General features: G+C 39.0%; 2 protein-coding genes across 5 annotated transcripts; one reads left to right on the forward strand and one right to left on the reverse strand.

Annotated features, from left to right (window-relative positions):
* Positions 1-1,085: 1,085 nt before the first annotated feature.
* ppm1la (protein phosphatase, Mg2+/Mn2+ dependent, 1La) lies at positions 1,086-22,026 on the reverse strand. 4 transcript variants are annotated; one of them, XM_026936500.3, is made up of 4 exons: positions 20,025-22,026; positions 2,946-3,120; positions 2,092-2,253; positions 1,086-1,754 (listed from the first exon to the last, which is right to left on the reverse strand). In XM_026936500.3, the coding sequence occupies exons 1-4, from the start codon at positions 20,091-20,093 to the stop codon at positions 1,414-1,416; spliced, it is 747 nt and encodes a 248-aa protein (XP_026792301.1). In that variant the 5' UTR covers positions 20,094-22,026; the 3' UTR covers positions 1,086-1,413. The 4 variants fall into 4 exon arrangements, with proteins under 4 accessions (XP_026792301.1, XP_026792300.1, XP_026792303.1 ...); XM_026936499.3 differs by lacking the exon at positions 20,025-22,026 and adding an exon at positions 7,721-8,370; XM_026936502.3 differs by lacking the exon at positions 20,025-22,026 and adding an exon at positions 4,401-5,719.
* On the forward strand, positions 14,259-18,615 carry otol1a (otolin 1a). The gene is made up of 5 exons (XM_026936491.3): positions 14,259-14,365; positions 15,332-15,805; positions 16,100-16,189; positions 16,792-16,863; positions 16,958-18,615. Exons 2-5 carry the CDS (start codon positions 15,367-15,369, stop codon positions 17,848-17,850), a joined length of 1,494 nt encoding a protein of 497 aa, XP_026792292.1. The 5' UTR covers positions 14,259-14,365; positions 15,332-15,366; the 3' UTR covers positions 17,851-18,615.
* Positions 22,027-22,092: the final 66 nt, after the last annotated feature.

Genomic DNA, 22,092 nt, shown 5'->3' on the forward strand with positions numbered 1-22,092 from the left:
TACTAGGCAATTATTCCTATTATGCCTGCATCTGGTTTAAGTTGACCAGAGGTTCAGCCACGGGTCTGGGGTCTTCCGGGGTCCTTGAAACAAACAAAGCAAGTTATTAGCCTGTGTGAGTGGTCACTTGAATTAATGAGTTGAATCCAAACCTCAAGAGAATAAAAAAAAAGCAGGGCTATACAGTGTCTTGCATAAGTATTCACCCCTCAAACCAACCCCAACATCTCTCCCCCAACCTTTGGACTTTTCCGCATGTGGTAGTGTTACTGAAACCTGGAACCAACATGAACATAAATATGTCATGAATCCATAGTGTACAAACCATCCGGTCTGACATGACCAATTTCGCTAAGAAAAAACATTCAGATGTGCAAATTATATAGAGACATACTCCAAAAGACTTACAGCTCTAACTGCAGCCAAAGTCTTGACCCAGAGGGGGTGAATACTTTTGCAACCAGCTTTTTTCCTGTTTGTTTGTTTAATTGACTCATTGTGTAGGCAGTTAGAATTCACCGGAGGTGGCCCTCTGCTGGTGTGGAGACGTCATTGCCTGAGCTAGTGTGACGTCACTTCCTTTAAGACAGGTACATACCTTATATGACTGTATTGCTATAAGAATCACAGTGAAAGTAAATCTAATTTCAGAGGTATTGAGGTTGTCTGGCAATTTCAGTGCACTTTAGTTATTTTTTGCAAAATAATTAACCAGTACTTTGGTTACTTTGTTTATACGCATAATTTAGGGAACTGTAAAGGTAAGGGTCATGTATTTTCTTTATTTTGTTCCTGGAAGTATGCAGTTTTGTCCCAGTATATACCTGTGCATGAATGTTTTTTTTTTATCCTTTACCAAATTTCCATGAATAAAAAGTATTTATCATAATAAAGGAAAGATGACGCAAGAATAAGAAACAGGAACGGCAAAAGGCTCGACCTTCATAAATTCATAAATTCAGAACTGTTTATTCTATTTAATACGCAGTCATGCCAGAGCTTTAGATTGAATCGGAGTGTATAAACTGATTAAATGATTAATTATTCCCAAAACCAGTTTCGACCAATAAATAGGAAAAGCAGAGTGTTTTTCTTGATTTCTTTTTAATCACCAGGACTGGTTTTAACCCAAGCATGGGGGTTAGCAGATCACAGGCAGCATCCATGTAATTTAATCGAGACCCATATGATATGTTCAGGCAGAACTTGATATTTTTATATTAAATAAAAAAATAGATGCATGGTCAATTGCCAGTTCATTGGCACGTCTCCTTCAGATAAATGTCAGTCGGGTTAAATTATGGAAACGTTTAAAAGGTCGTCCATTTGGCACGTTGGAAAAACAATCGATCAGATTCTTAGGAAGCGTGGATTCATATTCGTATAGAAAAGTTCGAAAGGAAAAATAAAACACTAGTCTCCGTTTTTGGTGCTTTTAAACTTCACCACCATGACAGTGATGTTATCGGGGCAGCCGCGGTAGAATGACTGTAACACAATGCTCTTGGCTCCGAAGTGCGGCTCGTCGAGGCGTTCTCGGACAAAGCGCACCGCCTCCTCATTGCTGAACGCGTCCCACAGGCCGTCCGAGGCCAGGATCATGAACTCAGGCTGTAGTTTGTCGAGGTTGAAGGTCAGCACATCAGGGTCGGGCACCACAACATTGAGGTTCTTCAGCGGGTAGTCGCCCAGCGAGCGTGACATGGCCAGGATGCCCTGCACTCGCCACGAGCCGTTGAAACTAATGAAGCCGCCTGGATGACAAAGGAAGGACCATTAAGCCCCTTAAGAACACATTACATATTTACGGAAAAAACTGCAACTAGCAAAGAACCTAGCTAACCATCTAGCATGCTAACCAGCATTCCGAGTAATCATGCTTCATTAAACTTTCTACTATTTTTCACTACTTCACTACACAAGTATACAAACATGATGGCTTGATCTCTCAGGCTTTCTCTCAAGCTCATTTAAAAGGGCTTATTCTTTGAAATAAATCATGTTCCTGAAGAAAATCCATTGCGTTCAATTGTACACAAGTCGTATGACAGTAAAACCCACTTCACTTGGCTTGTGTACTCTCTCTCTCACCTGCGCGTTTGATCCTCTTGCGCTCTTTCAGCTGATAGGGCTTGTGGTCGTGAGATAAAGCCACGGCGTTACCGTCCTTATCGCACAACACGCCGCGTGAATCGCCCACGTTCGCCACCGTCAGCTCTCGATCAGACAGCAGAGCCACCAAACACGTAGTGCCTACAGAGAGACGGAGGGAGTATTGTGAACCAATAAAGAACGTTTTAGACTCCACTAGCTTTTCTGTTTCTCCAAATACGGAATTATTTGGATGTAGTTGCTATTGTTTACACAGTAAAGAATATTGTGTGAGAATTGGCTCATCCCAAGCTCCAACCCATGCTTGGTTACTGATAGCATCGAGGTCCAGAGTCTGAAAAACGGAGTCTGAAATCATCTGAAAATCTAACCAACATCATGGCAGTTAACAACTTTGCTATGACAACTTTATGCATTTTAATCTGGTTTTACACTCTTTATCTTAAGGATCATATCATATAAAGTTTAAACTGTGCACAAGCAAATCTCAGGGGTGTGTTTGGTACTCTACCCCAGAAAAAACCACAATAAAGTCAAGTCAATTGCCCTTGCTCGACTTTTGCACACACTGCATGCTGTTGTGATTAGGATGGAACCATCTTAATACTGAGAAGCAAATTGTTGCCTGGAAAATACTGCGATGTATATGAAATATGAAAAAAAAATCAGTGATTCTCATCTGGGGTTCATAGATTTTGGTAAATTTTCTTCTCAAATGCATCTCACTGACCTCATCAGTTCTGAACCTGCAGCAAGTTGCTTCTAAAATCCTATTCTGGCGCTAACCTCCACGGCTAATCACCGTGGTTTCTCTCGCTCTTTTTTCCACTTACCCGCTTCCTCGTGTGAGGCGGAGAACTTCTCCACCATGTCCCGGTCTACAGCGAGGATGCGCTGCTCCAGGATGGAGGCGTACGACAGTTGGCTGTCCTTCTTCTCGCGCTCGTAAGCCTGCAGGTGTTGCCTCAGAGCCTCGGGAAGGTGAGCCTTCACATAGTCAGCAGCCGCCTGTAAGAAGGCCACAAAAGTGGAAAAATAAAATTTGCATCATTTTCTGATGTGAAAAAGATGTTTAAAAATTGACTGGAGTTTTCCATTAATATTGGCTGTAATGTCATGTATATATATTATATTATATTATATATCACGTATAGCTGCTATAATGTAAGCGATTTCATTAAATGTAACTAGAAACAGATAAAAAGTATGACATGTCATTCTTTAATAAATAAATATTTGTTAGCTTTGGCAAACTGCAGTGGTATAAGAGGAATAAACCACTTAGGCACATGCTGTTATAGAAAAATAATCAACGTCACGGTGGTAAATGTACCTCTGCTTCATGACATCATCTGATCTTTGATTATTTTCCTATAACCGCAAAACCCCAAGTGTTTTATTCCTTACATATCATTTGTAATGCTGTCTTTTGGTGTGACACACCAAAATATTTATCATTATTCAGTATGAATCTCATCATATCTTCCCTCTGTGTGTGTTTTTTTTTACACACACACTGCATTTCACAAATTGATTCTCTCTTGATTCCTCTTCCTGCCGCTGATGAAATCAGAGAGGCGAACAGGATTTAATATCCATCTTCAAAAGAACATTGAAGACTGGCTTGTATTCCCTGCTGCTATTTTTAACCTCCTAAAAATACACGGTAGATTTTCCAACTGAATTTATTTATGCGCACAGAAAAGACTTATTTGAATGTCTATTGCGTGGCTCGTCCTAAACTAGGAGTGAAAAACGTTTTATATGAAATATGTAAACTTTTAAAAACGGTATTATAAAGAACTCAAGTGGGGAAAAAAATTCTCTTTCATTTTTTCTTATACGGACTTCTAGGCTGTCGTCACGTATACTTTAGAAATCTTTCATACCGCAGTGACGACATGTTTAGATGTTATTACAGACTGCAACAATGTGCTTTCCTAAACGTATTTATATACTCGTTCGTGTAGCTTTTTAAAATAAAGATAATTTGTCAAATTTTTTATTTGATTTTTATTCTAATCCTGTTTGTCCTCCGTTGCTTTGTCTCATCTGTGTTACACTGAATTATTGAAGAGATCTCAATGTTCATCATTGTCACTGGAGAACAAAGAGGGATTTGGGAAAGGTATGGCCTGAGATGACCTTTTTACACAGACCACACACACACACACACACACAAAGAGAGAAAGAAATACTCAAAATAGCCCACATCACATGCATCTACTTGAATAATGCCAATGAGAGTGGATTAGGAAAATGGCATGTTTACCTGCACCTGGTCTCACCTCTCACAACTGAACCATAAAGGAATCTCGATGGCTCATTTTAGCTGTGATGGATACACACGATGTACAAACGTAGTGTGAGTTGCACACTGAGAACTGATCACCATTCATGAGCAGACAGCTTTAAGTTGGCACAAGAGCACCGTGGCAGAAGCTCAGTGCTACAGCTGATGTCTTCAGAAATTACTGTGTCCTCAAAGAATTCACACATCATTATATAAGACTCCATGGCTATCAAATGACGTAACATTTGAGATTCCATCTGCTGGCTATTTTTATCTCAGGTGTTTGTGGGGATCTATCACATTACAACGCATGTAGCCTAGACTTCCAGCATCAGCTGGGCCAACTGGAATCATCGCACAAGACCAGATTGAGTCTATTTATGGATATTAATTCTGTGATAAATGAACGGCAGAGGCCGGAATGGTACTTTCCATTAATAGCAAGCACTAAGAGCAAGCCATTTATCAAAGTCAAATTTTCCCGTCTCGCTAGCTGTTCGGAAAAATACTGGGTGCTCGACATAATTGGTCTGCCCTTTTTGGCTAATATAGGCGAATTATCTTATTCATTTTACAGCTCTTATTCATTGTACAGTTCACCACTAATGAATGTGAATGGTGTTATGATGTCTGACTCCTTGCTATGGCAATACGGGAGACACCCCGAAAGCTACGCTTTGCTGCTTTTTCAGATAAAGCACCAGTCGGACCTCATCGGAATAAAATTCACCAGCAAAAAAAAAACAATTCACTGAAGGGGAAAGGATGAGGGACATGAAAAATATGCATAGTAGTTGTTACTTTCACCTTATCTTGACCTGCGAATTCACATACCTCGGTCTTGTGAGCCAATAGAAAACATGAAGGTGGGACTGTGGTCTCATTTGCCTTGCTGTTTTCTTACTGTTTCTTGACATCTTGTCCACTGACATGTGGTAGGATTTTTGTAATCAAATTCTGTATTACATATTTCAATGATAATATGGGATTTTGTCCATGCCAATAAGCCTTAGAGCAAACACCGTGATTTAAAACATGGCCAACTCTGGACACCTAAAGATCCATTATTCAGATGCATCCATTTGATGAATCCTTTTATCCAAAGCAACATACAAGATGGAGATGAAGTATAACACAAGCATAAAACTGAGTAATTGAGGGTTGATTGCCTTGCACTCGAAACCATCTGAGCACTGGCAACCACTGATAACATCTTGGTTAAAAGCTACTCAACCAAATATTTTAAGTAAAGCCAAATATTTTATAAAGCCAAATATTTTAAGTCATGCGGGAGCTGACAAGGGAATGCAGCTGACATCCTGCTTCACTGTATAATTTCTAAACTAGTTTTATGGATCTACATCAACCTATATGAATGACCTAGAGGTTGCATAAATGAAAGCAAGCTATCTACACTTTAGAAGCAGATTCGGTGAATAGATGAGAAAATACAGCATCATAGTAAAATCATAAATGGAAATTATGGGTCGTTTTCTCTGACTTGAGTCTATTCTTAGAGAACAATGTGGCATTAGGGTTCCGTTTCTCAGTGGAAGTTCGTCCACAATCGTCAAGTAACATCTCAGAACAGAGTGTAACTTTAAACTGATAAATATCTAGAATGGAATGAAGCTCAGCATCTGGTATTATCCCTAGAGGAACTAGGGATTGGAGGCCTAGAAGCAGATGGCTTCCAGGCTGGGGGAGGGAAACTATGAACAAATACGACGAGTAATTACCTAGGGAATTCACTGGCTCTCAGATTAGCCCGTTTAAGTGAAGTCATTGTTCTCTGAATGAGACTCGGGCTCTTTGTGAATATCTGGACAGATTGGCTAGGTTGGCTGCATTGATCAAAAACAGGATCCAAAGTCTGTGTGCTGTGAATCAGGGGTCGTCAACTGGGGGACTGCGATTCAGATGCAGACCGCAGCAAAGCAGTACAGAGTAGTATGCGTTTATTCTCCGCTTCAAAACAGATTTCTAAACTGAATGTGAGTCTGTGGGCATTAGATCAGCGGTAACATGAACAGCCACTACAAAACTAAACACAGCCACTTCAAAGTGTCTTATTTATAGCCATGAACGAATCATTATTGGCCAAGCTTTACAAGGCCGCTGTTGTCACCATTCAGTCATGTTGGTAGATTATCCGGACCTTCGTAAGCAAGGACATTAATGTAACTGGACCTTTGCAAATGTTAGCTGACTACAATCTAAACCCTTGATGAGCATTAAAGCATGAGTTGAAATTAAGCAGCTATTAAAAGATACGAATAGGGTAATAAAAATGTTTTAATGTTGTGAAAAGTTGTAGGATTGCAGAGTAGTTTTCCAAAAATTAGTTTAATTAAATTTTCAGAAGGCCCAAATTTAATCTTAACCATTTAGCCACTGTTTGTGTATGTGTGTGTGTGTGTGTGTGTGAGAGAGAGAGAGAGAGAGAGATTTGTATTAGTAATTAGCAATTTATCCACAATTCACCATCTTGTGCTGTAATTTTGACATTTTTTCCATAAAGATTGAGAAAAAATGATAAGCCAAACCATGTTTTGTGTCACAGAAAAGTAGCTAAAACTTATAAATTGATAGTAAAACAAATTTTTGAACAATATATTAGTTGTTAAACATTAAAATTTGGATAATTGCTTGGACTAACAAGGCCTTCCTTTTGACCAAGTCTTTAGCCTTATAGCGCGAGCCATATATATATATATATATATATATATTTTATTTAGCATACTAGCTAAATAATTAACACCAACAGCCCATAAAGCTGTGTTTGATGAGTTGACTGAACACTTGGAACACTTGTTTGCCTTAAAATCAGCGCGGTCATTTCATTTTATTATAATTTTAATGGAGATTTGTTTGAGCTTGTGTAATTTACTTGAATGCTACCTTTAAAACAAACAAAAGAGTTTACTGTGGTAGCTAGCTAAGGAAATGAAGGCGACATGGAATGACCCATTCTACACAGTGGCGGGGGGGATTTACTTTGCCGTTATACACTTTTTAAAAAATAAACCAACAGCTTCGGCTTTTAAACTACTTTGCTACCAAATTTCTAATATCAGATACAGATTGATTTGGAACTGCATTTGTATAAAAAAAAAAAAAAAAAAAAAGACAAAAATGCAGTACCCCCCCTGACTTGGGTTAAATGGACTAGCGCGCCAGGTGATCCTCACATCAGGACCAATATATGGAAAATGTCCTGGATGGATGAATAAATGTATATAAACCACATCTATATGTGTAATATAAGCAACATGACGTTATAAATGATTCTTCTCTGCCACTGTTTTAATTTACCTCTCCACCATGGCCGTCAAAAATGGCAAATATGGACGGATGGCTCCTGTTGGTGAGGTCTGTGAGCACCTCGAAGCGGTCCTCCATGTGGTCTCTGCGGCCCTGGATGGAGTACACGGCCACGTTGTGGCTCTTGAAGCCCCACGTCTTGGAGAACTCCCCGTCCATCACGTGTAGGCCGCCGCCGTTCACGTCCTGCATCATCATCATCTCGGCCACTTTGCCCTTGACCATCTTGACGGCGTCCCTGCTGGACCTGACGATGGTCTTCACCTCGTCCGTGTGGAAGAAGTAGCTCCATAGGGCCAGGCTGATGCACAGGAGGAACAGGGTCTCCGGCCGGAGCAAGAAATAACGCATGATGCGACCCAGAAGAGACAGCAGCGTCATCGCGTCTCCTATCATCACACTGCTTACTGTTCACTCATAACACACACACACACACGCTTCAGATCACTACTTCCATGATCTAGAAGTAAAGATCGCGTGCAGGGATGAAGACCTCAGGAGCTCCGATTCCCTGCTTCCATTCTCGTGTCCTTGGAAAATGAAATGCGCTTTTTACGCACCGCAGTTTCTGGAGCTTGGAGAGGGTGCGAATGATGCCAGAGTTGTGAGAGCAGCTGCAAAAAAAAAAAAAAAAAAAAAAAAACTACAGCCTGTATATAGTCAGCAAGCAAGGTTGCAAATCAGCAAGGAAGATTTCCAATGATCTTTAGTTTTTTATTTATTTATTTTTTTTGGAAAAGTAATGTCCCGGTTTGTCCTGATGAACACTGATCAGTCCGCATTTATACTACAGCAGATCAGATCACAACAATGGAGATGAAGTGGCCTGTGCGGGGTGCGGACCAGCCACCCTCCAAACTCCCAGATATGGAAAGCCAAAGGGCTCCAAACTAGGCCAGGCTGGTAAAAATGGTCCAGAGGTGCTATAAAGCCCTCCATCTCTTTCAAGAAAACAAAAATCATCAAAAACAACAACAACCGATCACTATAAATAAATAAACATCTGGGGCTGATTTCTTTCTAGCCCAGTGTGCAGATCCCTTCCATTTTCTCTACCGCTTATCCTACACGGGGTCGCAGGGAGCCTGGAGCCGATCCCAGGGGACACGGGCCACAAGGCAGGGGGTACCAACCCATCACAGGGCACAATCTCACACACACTCACACACCCAGTCACTCACTACAGACAATTCAGAGATGCCAATCAGCCTACAACGCATGTCTGTGGACTGGGGGGAGGAAACCGGAGTACACACACACTCCACACACACAGGACGGAGGCGGGAATCGAACCCCTGACCCTGGAGGTGCGAGGCAACAGTGGCAACAGTGGCAACAGTTTCCATATCCATATCATATCTTCAACAGTAATTGAGAAGACTCAAAATAGTTACATAAAAGAATTCATATAAAAATATTAAGTTTCTCATCAAAATGTGATTTAATTGCTTATACTACATTGAACTGAAACAAGTTTCTAATTACTGGATCGTATTATGTAGAGTGAGTGTGATCAATTCACGTAATATTAACATACATTATAAAATCCGGCGAGGATGTTAGCGCTGACAGGAAGAAATAACTAGATAGTATTAAATTAACATTACTAAAACACGTGCGGTAGAATAGTGCAGCAGTCTCACAACGCCAGCGATCCTGAGGTTGCTGAAAGTGCAGGGTTTGGTGTTATTCAGGACTTTGAATTTACTGAAACAAATTGTGTTGGATGTACAAAAACAAATTGGGTTAATGTAACTCAGTTCACTCACATGGAATGCATTTGAATTAAGTAAATGTAATGAGCTTTTTGTTCAAAATTTTTAATTTTTTTTTCTGAAAAAGTAGATAAATTAAGCAAGCATTGTTCAATCAAAGTACAAATTACAGGAAGGGACAAACACACATTATTGGCACATTATTTGCACAAAACTGCACATATTCGCACTTTATATCTGTATTTTTATAGACTGCTGCTGCCACCATCCATATATCCATATATATATTCTTATATTTTTTATTCTCATATATTTTTTATGTATATATTTTTCTTTATATTTAATATTTTTCTTTATATTTTTCTTTATATATATTTTTTATGTATTTATTTTTCTTTATATTTTATATTTTTCTTTATATTTTTCTTTATATATATATATTTTTAAGTATATATTATTCTTTATATTTAATATTTTTCTATATTTTCTTATTTTATGTCAGAACAGTTGTATAAAGCATTTCACTGCAAGACGTACTGTGTATGGTTATGCATGTGACAAATAAAATATGAATTTGATTTGAAAACAACAGAAACGTACATTTTTTTTGTGGTTTGAATGAAAGCGTTAAGGACTAATAATTTAAAATAAACAAACTCAAATTTTAGCTGCGCAGCACATTTTAAACTCAGCTAATCAATTCCACATTTATAGTAGAAGCACTTAGTAGAAAGAAAGGAAACGAGCGCAGGTGGAATTTCAACCAATCAGGATGCGAGGAATGACGGGGCACCATCATGGTGCGTGAAGCTGATTTTGAAATGTTTTCTGTTGCCAGATACTGAGTTGGAATAAATCAGTCAATTTGATTGAATTCAAGTTCAAATCTTGATCTTTAATTTCAGAACAAATCACGAAAAATCAGATTTATGCACAAATACAAATCCAAAGGTGATGTTGAACGTCACCTGTTTCTCATCACGCTGATGTTTTTCTGCCTGTTTTTTTTCCACTGTGAAAAAGAGAATGTCATTTTGCCTTTTTCGTACAATTTTCACGTAGAACGCTGTCAGGCTCAAAAGCTATTACGCTCAATGATCTTAAATTATCTAGTAGCAAGTTGTTAGGAAATCAAGGACTTCCTCTAAACTATATTTGCCACATTTATGGACCATTTGGCTTTCCATACTCAGTCACCCAGTGACGCTGTCCCATGTGGTGTTTACTGATGATGTCTTTGGTGGACAGAGCTAAAACAAAGAAAAGAGAAGTTTATTAATAAAAAGTTGGCTTCTGTATAAATCCATATAAATGTTGGTCATCTAGACAGCATCATTTATCCAATTTCTGCAAAATAAAAAATAATAACTATCACTAATTATCATAATAATCACTAATTTAAGTGAGAATTTCCTGAGAATTTGCAAAAATAAATAAATAAATTAATTAAAAAAAATTTTGGTTTCTATATAGTATATATTTTTATTTACATTAAATAATGTTTAAGACAGTATTTAATTGTTATTTAAAATGTCATTATTAATTATGTAATTATAAATTGATGTTCCAAAACATTCATTTCATTTTTTCCCCATTTCATTTATTTTAAATATCAGAAAATATATAGAGTGTCGCTTCCTCAGTGTGAATGTTCAAAAGCGACAAAATCTCTAAGTTAATAAATAATAAAGTACTAACTTAATTTATAACATATTCTTTTTGATTCATTTGATTGTTTCATTAGAATTTCTTGTCAGTGAACGTGTTAAATAATTGCTAAATAACATATTTGTTGATATTCATTTTGCTGTAAATCTGATGGGGATTATTTAAGGACTGAATAAATAAATCCCAGTGAAAGGCAGAGGCATGTAAAAGATCTTTCACTGGGTAATGATCTCGACTTCTGAGCACCTGACACCAAAACCGTGCCTTTCAGCCCAGGCTGCTTGAGCCTCTTGAAGTTAACGCATGGCCTCTGTAGGAGCCTGTAGGGAGAGAGAGAGCAGGTAGCTGAAGCTCAGGTAACCGTTCTGGCCTCCCAAATGGCGCCCTTGTGTCTACTGAAATAATAGGAGGGGAACTGTAAGATGAGAGGACCAAGCGTGTGTATATTCAGGCATATGGGTTATAAGTTCTGAATATTTATATGCTCTGTATTTACTACCTGCATTTTTGCTGCTACAGTATTTATAAAATATGGTATATAATTTTTCATCACTACTATACACTCTACCTGGCTGCTACCCCAATAACTGCGATTTCCATATATAATATAAGCTTATCTGCTCATAGCATGTTATGTTTACATTTACAGCACCTTATTATATTGTTATTCTTTTGCACTTCTGTTATATCTGATTCACTTTCTTACTAGAACTGTGTACTAGTCAGCACTGCACTGTATCTTACTGTGTCCTGTTTTTCGTTGTTATTGTCCTGTCTTGTCCTGTTTGCACACATTTGCATGTGCACTTTAAGTAGAAATGTGTAATCTATTGTAGTTCTGTGTTGTTTTTTGTAGTACCATAGTCCTGGAGGAACGTTGTTTCATTTCATCGTGTACTAACTAGCTGTATATGGTTAAAGCGACAATAAACCACTTGACTTGACTTGTTGAACTCAAGCTGGACTTTAAGTAAGGGTGTAAAATCTTTTCAAAAAAATGTCGAGTGTATTTAGTGTACAACGAATGTTGTGTCAAATTTCATTTCTTTCCAACATAGATGCTTAAGGGTTGTAGTAATTAGTAGTGTGTTATGTGATCAAGTGATCACGGATAAAAAAAAAAAAAAAAAAAAACAGTGATGCTTCACAATCTACAGCCAATCAGTGCCACGACCAGATGCGGACCCAATACCACTCCGAAATTAATTATTTTCTTAGAACAGCACGTCTCAAAGTGTTTTTAAAGTGTTTTCCTAACACAGCAATTTGCCAATGATTACAATGTTTTATTTATTAATGAATGACAAGTTGTACTTTTTTTTATCCATTTATAGTTATATATAATGTTGTGGAATGTCCATGAAACAAGTTAGTTCCTGTTACCACTTATGCTATAGCAGCTATAAACCATCTATCTTTCTATGGAAGGTAATAAGATAAGGGAAAAAAGCAGCTTTTTACCAAGAAACTGCAAAATCCTTAGACTTTTCTATCAGCTTTAATGCTGACTGGTGAAAAACCCTGGGACTGGAGACTCCTTCCATAAATATTAAATAATCTGATAGGAAACGTCACCATATCAAAGATTCTACTTTTTTCTTTGCTAAATAACAAGAAGTTTTAATCCGTGTATTATGTCTGTGCTCTTTCACGATCTGTGCTAGTGACAAGAAGGTTGTGAGTTTTAATCCCAGTTCTATCAAAGAGCCCCTGTCTGATCCTTCAGCCAGAGCCTTTTTACTCTCAACGATTCGAATCTACCTCGCCTGCAAGTCACTTTTTTGATAAAAGCCTCTAACAAATAAATTAATATAATGTAATCAATGGACCAATCTGAGTTCCGAGTGTTCCGAGTGGTTTCTCGTACGGATCAGATCTGAAGTCAGATATGAAGTCCTAGAACCATAAGAACATTATACACCATCTAAAATGAACACTTTACCCTTACAGTAACCCTTCTGGAGCCTAAAAGTCACAAGTGCTAAATTTCCTTTAGGTGGGCTTCAGAAATGTTGCCACAGCTTTGGTTTGCAGTCCAATCTCTCGTTGGCTTTGATTATTGAGCTTCCCTTTGAGCTTCTGCCAAACGGAGAGGGAGCCTTGAAAACAGGCCACGTCTCTCCAGAAAGTCTTGACCTTGGGTTTCATTTAAGAATTTTTCCTTGTTTACTATTCTTAGAAGTCGATTGTGTGTCTGAAAAATAGACGTTCTGGTGAAGGGGCTGCATTCGGTGGTGCTGTTTGAAGGGGTGTTAGGTACGAGACCATACGCTCCCAAGTGTACAGCGCCGAGACTACAGTGAAATCCCCCAAGTTCCTAAATCTCTTTGATCCTTGGGAAAACCATGACTCATTCAACCTCTTGCTTACCATTTAGATTTTTTTTTTTTTTGAAGAATATGCTAGCAGCCCTTCTAAAAAGTTACAGATGCAAAAGTTTGCATCCTGTATGGTTTTTGGATTGTAGAATAAAGGAAAATGCACCTCTATTCTACAATATATATGACATTATTTAAAAAAAATACAATTCCAAAATGTTTAAAAATGAATTTGTGAGTATCCTGCAATCCAAAATACAATGCAAACTGTACCAGAAAATAGTGTTCACCATGATCTCAGTTTCCAGACCTTATTTTAAGAAGGCGATATATGATATCTGTAGAGATCACAGGATACACACATAGAAAGCAAGTATAAAGCAAATGTGGGGATATAAATTATTAGAGAATATTTATATGGCATTCAGAAAGAAAAATACAAACCAGTTTAACTGATATTTTTGCTTTCTTTTGCTATTCGTAGCTTAACACGTGCTTCATTTTGTCCCAAAGGTGCACAAACTTTTGCATGGCTGCAGCTGTAATCAAATAAAAAATTCAGCATAGCCTATATTAATAATTCCAGTCATCCGGAATGTATTAATATATTAATAAGTGAGTGCGCATGCAAGTGTGTGTATGTGCACAAGTGTAAATTAGTGCACTATTTCTTCCTCTAGTATGCCTGGGAATGAGGTTGATTGATACGATATGGTCCTGAAAACATCACATTAGCCTCCTCTCCTCAGGTATCGCCCCCTCGAATCTATGCCAAGGACACACCACATGGCACTGAAGCTGAACAGCCTGTTATTGGACGAGCCCAAGGGAATGCAGAGGCCCAGGCTGTTAAAAGGTGGTGGCTGCGATGTTGTTCCCTCTCAGGTTAGGAGGACGACGGAGAAGAAGACGCCAGAAGAAGTGATCCGACAAAGGTAAACGAGATCTCGTTTTCCTATTTAATGCAAGTGAATCGACTTACACGAAATGAAAATCTGCAAATGAGAACGAGAACCCGTATGTTAATTTTGTTTGTTATGATAATAGTGAGACCTATATGAATAATACATACTTAATTTACAGATACTATTTCTATTTTATGTTCACTGTACACTGGTAATATGCAGAATACATACACAACTACAGATAACAACACCTGTCACCATTTTGTTGCTAGAAACATCTATTTTAAGACATTTGAATCAATTCTTAAGTCCTTTGTTTAACAACAAGCCAACCAAATCAGCCATATAGCAATATAATGGAAGCACAATGTTGTTTAAAGCTAACACATGCACTAGCAAGGAGAAATATTTAAATATGTGACTTGCTATTGTATCAGCCAGCCGTGAAATTGTGAAGTCCTCGAAGTTGTGGAATTTGTCATTTGTTTCTTTATCACAATAAATTCTAACAGATAAGGTTCAAATACGTATTCAGCAGGCTCTAAGAAGGTTACCTCGTGTTCACACCAACAGCGATTTTTTTTTTTACTTCGCAGCACTGACATCGCTAAGGCCACACAAACAACAGAATGCCATTAGCCCCACCTACTTTTCAAAGTATTAACATTCCCAAAATTTAAATTGTTGCAGCAACAAAGTAGAAACTTTTATGAATGCTATAAAAATATTTAATGTTCTATTTACATTATAGCAGCTTTAAACAGTCGTTCCCTCACCAGGCTCTTAGTTTTTTATCTCTAACATGAAGCAAACAGAAAATAGTGTACAAATATGGTTTTTAGATATATAATTAGATCAGACTAGAAGCGTATATGATGGTTAACTGAATGTCTACAATGTTTTGTAGAATTTGATTATGTTTGTTATGTGATACTGGATTTAATTGCCACATACGTCATGTTTTCTCTTGTTTTTCCCTCCTTTCACATGCTGTAGATTATAAGCTGCTACTCATCACCATCATCAACAAAATGACCAGTTCACTCCGCCTGGTCATCCTGGTGATGGCCTCAATGATGGTAGCAGTGGCTGAGGCATCAGCACCCAGGAATCCACAGCGACTACGGTCTAAGCCTACTAAGAAGCCCCCTCAGGGTGGGGAATCTTCTTCAGCGCTGCCTACCCGCCTGGGTGTCCGCTTCACCACCACCGTGGCTCCCATCCCTTCCACCAGTGCCTTGCCTGAGGACACCACCGAGTCCATCACGGATTCATATTCGTCTTCCACGGAGAGCAGCACCTACTCCAGCGACGCCTATTCAGCTGACTACCACACAGAGGCTATGTTGCCGCCTGGAATGGGTCCCCGGAACTACACTCTGGACTACAACGAGTGCTTCTTCAACTTCTGTGAGTGCTGTCCACCAGAGAGGGGCCCTCCAGGACCCATCGGAGAGAAGGGGTCGCCAGGTCAGACAGAGGAAATGAAAGATACAGTGTAGAGGCTGAGATGAAAGCTAGAGGTGGTGAACATTCCAGAAGACCGGCACTCCCAAATCATCCATTTCAGCGATAAATATTGAGTAAATATTTAGATGGAATATATTGTGTTTAGATTTTAGGTTTTGTTGGTCCACACAAGAGTGTATTGCCCCTACATTAAGGTTGGAGTAAGGAGATAAGCTGATGGATACTGATTTAGATTTTGAACACCTGCTACATTTGATCATCCATCCTGATTTTTTTTCTGTCTGTCCATGTCAGGTGTTCTAGGGCAGAAGGGAGAGATGGGGCCTCAGGGAGCAACTGGACCAGCAGGACTTCCTGGAGCTCCTGGACTGCAGGGAGAAAAAGGTCGGTGAACGCTATACCTAAGCTGGTGGTTCAAATTCTGTCCAAATACTTATAATTTGATGTATAAAGGGTTAGTCAAGGTTTTTTTAAGAAAAGATCAGAATCTGTGATGATTTCAGACCTCTCAATACAAGCCAGAATAAGTAACCTCATGTTTTGTAAATCCATCAGTATGCAGAGTTATTACAGTCTGGATATACAAGAACCATTAAAAATCCACAACCATACAAACCATACAATTCTAAAATGATAGAGTTGTCCAGAATAGCAAGTTGCCAAAGATCAGCTCAGTGATACTAATGATAACTGTTCTTGACAATGTAATTAATAGTGTTCCATCTCTTCCCTTTTATAAAGAAAAGACAAAGAAAGGAAATAAAACAAGATATTTCTTTGCCAAGAGTCATAATCTTTTATTATTGCCCAATAGAAAGTTGAGCTCCTTGCTATGAAGGTGTAAAAACCTTGATATCCATCCAAAAAAGGGACTCCAACACTATAATGACTACCAAGTAGCCTATTATCAATCATGTAGCAGTGAGAAGGTCATCTTTGTTGCATAGCTATGAAAGGTTTTAATGACATACCTATTCTTCCTTCAGGAGATCCAGGACAAGCCGGAGAGAAAGGGATTCCAGGAATACCAGGTTCTCCTGGGAAACCAGGAGATAAAGGTGTGTTGTCCTGTGATTGACTATTTCCCAATATAGTAACTTTGATGTACAGTCATGGGTAAGTCCATTTTGACTTCCTTTTTAATGTCTCCAGGTGAACCAGGTCTTAAAGGTGACAAAGGAGATATTGGCTTGCCTGGATTGAAAGGTGAACTAGGGAGCAAAGGGGAACCTGGCCAGAATGGGAGCAAAGGAGAGAAGGGTGACATGGGCCTGCAAGGACCGATGGGACCTGCTGGGCGAGATGGCTTGAAGGGGCTAAAGGGTGATAAAGGAGAAATGGGGGAGCAAGGAACAATGGAGAAGGGGGAAAAAGGTAACAAAGGTGAACCTGGGCCTCCAGGACCTAAGGGAGACATGGGCAAGCCAGGACTGAATGGCACAGTGGGATCTCCTGGAGTAATGGGCCAAAAAGGAGATACAGGCTCTCAAGGTCCACAGGGAGAGCCAGGTAAAAGAGGACCACCTGGACCACCAGGGCAAAGAGGGATGCATGGCATGAAAGGAATGCGAGGTATGAAAGGGGTACGTGGCCAAAGGGGAATGAAGGGCTCAAAAGGAGAACCATTCATTCAGAAGCGCTCAGCCTTTAGCGTAGGACTCTTCCCTAGCAGATCTTTCCCTCCTCCTGGCCACCCGGTCAAATTTGACAAAGTCATCTACAACGAGGAAGGACACTGGGACCCCTATATCAGCAAGTTCAACTGCACTTACGGAGGTGTCTATGTGTTTTCCTACTACATCACCGTTCGCAGTCGTCCTTTACGGGCCGCCTTGGTAGTGAATGGGGTTCGGAAACTGCGCACTCGCGACTCCCTCTATGGCCAGGACATCGACCAGGCCTCCAACATGGCACTGATCCGACTGTCCTCTGGTGACCAGGTATGGCTGGAGACACTGCGGGACTGGAATGGAATTTATTCCAGCAGTGAAGACGACAGTACCTTTTCTGGCTTCCTACTCTTCGCTGATGCCACTAAGGAATGACGACTGAGAACACCTGAGAATGGACCTTTTGCTTTACTACACATGACCAGTGCCTGTTGCATCAGAAGCCACTTATTTTACCCAAGCCTCATACTGATGCCTCATACGCTTACTAACAGCAACTGACCAGCTACTAATAACTCTGCTTCGGGCCATATCTTCTGAAATTCATATCAGAGTGCACCTTCAGGGATGGTTTTCCAGACACTGACTAATTTGTGTACTAAACAGAATTTTCATTTTATAGGGGATATGTAGCATATGGAATGGAATTCATGCCATACTGAAATGCAATCATTATGGTGGGGAAAAATGTGGAATGCAACGTGTGCATTACTTTTTAGTAGTGCCATGTGTAAAGTGGGTCAAATTGAAACGCAAAAGCTTTACTAAGTTTTTTTAAACATTGCTTGATTTCTTCCCCCTGGAGCCACCCTGACCCTGATTGGAATAAAGTAGGAACTGAAGATGAATGAAGGAATTAATTAGATGATAAGCATGTCATTTAATTGTTTTCTGAAATAATGTGTGAGTCTGTGTTTCATGCCAAAATTTGGGGCGTGCTTGAGAAACTTGTCAAAGGTAATTGCTTGGGATCAAGTATACTTTTTGGGGGTAAATAAACACTATTTCACTTTAGTTATTATTAAAGGCAAATTTTCATAAAACAGAGAAGCAAGAATTATGATGATTTTGTGTTTGACACTTGAAGGCCATCTTGTTACAAATTTGCTAACCAACTTTTCCTGGATATTTGCAGTTGAATGGGCGAATCCTTTTAATCGAACTTGAGCCTCAGAAAATCAGGGGTTAATTGGGAATCTATCTGAAAACATCCCAAATTTGTTAAAAGGCAATAATTATACTTTGCCATAGCATGTTTAAAGCATTTCACAGAGAAATACAATACAGCTTGAATTCAATTCTGGCATAAATTTAGTAATTTAGCCTTACATTGTTCTTCAGTAAAGAGTTCAAGCAACATGAACATAATGCAATGAGTACTTTACCTTTCATTTTGTCTCATTTTCGGCATGTCACTACTGAAACATAATGTAACGTGTGCATTGCATGTGTTCTTTATGTGTTTTTCACTGTAATGATTGCGTCTCAATGTGACATGAATTCCTCTCCACAGCAGCACTGCTCATATACATAGTTTCCAGTTTGTACAATTAAAAACATGGCACTTGATCACTGTGTTGTTGTTTTCCTGTCATTACCTCTCTGAGACGATATTCATGTACAGATTTGGACAACTAAGCAAGGACACATCTGTTTTAGACTGCCAAGGGGATGTCCGAACATACAGATGTTAAGATTTTGTCTTTAATAACATCCACGGGCATTTAAGAAAGACTTCATAACTCATATTCGACTACTGGAAGTCATTTAGTCATGACATCGAATGAGATAAGTATGAAAGCCCTTTTCCGCCAGGTAGAAAAGGAAAAAAATTGTATTAACATTTTTTCTCAATTTTTGGCTATAGCAGTATGCCAATATTTAGACTTATTATCTCAAACATTTGACTTATTATCTTATAATTTTGACTTTGTAATCTGAAACGTCTGACTTATATCAAAATTCTGACTTAACCGAAAAATCTTCACTTATCTCAAAATATCAAGTTATTATCTCAATATTCTGACTTATTATCTTAAAAAATCTGACTAGCTTTCTCAAAAGTTTGACTTATTTTCTCAATTTTAATTTATCTGAAAACATTTTTTCATATCTCAAAATTCTGACTTATCTCAAAATGATATATTATCTCAAAATTCTGACTTATCTCAAAATGATATATTATCTCAAAATTCTGACTTATCTCAAAATGATATATTATCTCAAAATTCTGACTTATCTCAAAATGATATATTATCTCAAAATTCTGACTTACGTTGACTTATCTCAACATTTTTACTTATTATCTCAAATTTCTGACTTATTATGTCAATAATTTGGACTTACTATCTCAAAATTCAGACTTATTATCTCAATATTTGACATATTATTTCAAAATTCACAGGTGATGGAAAGAGAAAGTTTGAGATTTGACTGGTAAGTGGCAGCAGTGTTACAGTTGCTGTACCGGTCTGTGGGGGTCTGTGGTCATGAGGAAGAAGCGGTCTGTTTACAACTCTATCTACATCCTTATCCTCACCTACACTTACGGTCACGAGCTGTGGTAGTGTCCGAAGGAGTAGAGGTTCCTCTTCAGGGCGGCTGGGTTTATTCTCCATGATAGGGTGAAGAACTCGACCAGACCTTCTGGGGAGATCCTCAGAGTAAAGATGCTGCTCCTCAAACTTGACAGGAACCAGTAGAAGGTGTTTCTTTTTCCACCTGGTTGGCTCGCTCTAAAGCTGTACCAGGCACGTCCCACTGGACAGAGACCCCAGGGCAGACCCATGAGGATTATATCTCACAGCTGGCTTGGGAACATCTGGGGATCCTGACCTGATCCTTCCCAGCCTGCTGTCACTGCGACAGAAGGAAAATAACTGAATGAATGAATTTTCATGAAGCATGCCAATCATTCTTTAGTTGCCTGCAGATGGATGGATACCTATAGATGCCATTATAGAAATAAAATATTAAATAAAACATACGATTTTATTTTGGAGCGGAGGAGTGTAAACCTGACTGCCTCTTTAACAGAACAGAAATTTAACTCAGTGTTTAACTGTGATTGCTCGGAGTGCTGAGTTTCCTAAAATTAAATTAGTGTAAAAATTAAATAAATACTACAATACAAATAGCAAGTACTTCTGAATATATACAGCTGAAAACAACATTTTTTCATATTTATAAAAAGAAAAGGATTTTTTAAAAAATTCTAAAAAGACAAAGTAAGGTTTTATAAATATTTCTGCCTATCTGAACTCACTGATCTTATTGAAAAATGTTGACTGTTTACACTGAGACGTCACTGCGGTTCTGCTCGTGACCGCTAGAGGACGCTGGTGCACATTTACACCCAGGCGCTTTGCCATTATGAGGAATAAAAAGTGGACAGAGGAGCTTTACACCTGCACAGGGGCAGATCTGAGAACCTGACAGATGTATAAAACAGGCGTTGTGAGTCACTACACAAAGAGCTCATGACATTTGGACAAAAACTGTGGTGAATTTCTTGCTGTTTTTAAATGACTAGATTTTTAGACATGAAGAAAAGATCCCAAGGCGAAAACTGAATTGCATGATAAAGAAATGAATGATGAGAGGGGAAAAAAGGGTCGACCACAGCAGATGACCTTTCACTGTCTGTATATCGATTTGGCACAGGTTTTACGCCAGATGCCCTTCCTGACGTATTCCATTTATCGGGGCTTGGGTCTGGCTGATGGCAAAATTTGCTCCGTCCACCAAAAAGGCTCATGGTGGCAGGTTTTAGAAGAAGAAGAAGATTCCAGGAAACATCTTATGATGGTGTGGCTCCAAGACTAGACCTTACCTTGGGAAGTGATCTTAGATGGTATCGCATCTTAGTCAGGAGAGACGATATCTCACATCCTTATCCTCCTGCACCGACACGCCGACATTTGTGCACATTTCCTGAAGGACTGCAGTTTTCTCCATCGCGGTTTTCAGAGAAACGGCTTGAACGTGTTCTTTCGGGGCAGTCGGTGAGGTCGGTGGAGCCAAACCCACACGACAACTGTCTCATATGTCTGATACACTCGCTGAAAGAAGTCCGTTTGAAGAGAATCATCATCATCATCATCATCATCTGTGAGCAGGAAGGAGGCCAGCTCTTTCAGCTCTTTCTCGTCCAGGCAGGTATGTGAATTCCTGGAAGAACCTGCGGGATGATTAGACTCTGAAATCTTGTCCTGACTACAATTTGGTGATGCTTTGTACATTATCAGAGATAGTCGACGAGATAGAGTCACATAGCTGGGATCAAGTATGGGCAAGTTTCAGGTGTGTATCTGGGTGCTTCCTGTCTTGCCCTGAGAACAGTGGAGTGGTCATCAATCTAGATGCTTGCTTCACCACAGGACCAATCACAGGACAGTGACTGATCCAGACCTCTCTTTAATGAGAAATCTCCTGTCCTGTTTTGAACACGACTTGATTTTGGTCGGTTCTTCCAGTTTTGCTTGAATCAGTTCCCCAAATTTCAAATAAATCACCAATTTTCCCACTAAATATTTTGTTAATCACTAAATCTTTGCCCAACCTTGTACATATAACTACTACTAGAAGAACCTTTGTGAGTCTTGGTCAATTTGGATT

The sequence above is a fragment of the Pangasianodon hypophthalmus genome, chromosome 4 (genome assembly GCF_027358585.1).
Source record: "Pangasianodon hypophthalmus isolate fPanHyp1 chromosome 4, fPanHyp1.pri, whole genome shotgun sequence".
NCBI lineage: Eukaryota > Metazoa > Chordata > Actinopteri > Siluriformes > Pangasiidae > Pangasianodon > Pangasianodon hypophthalmus.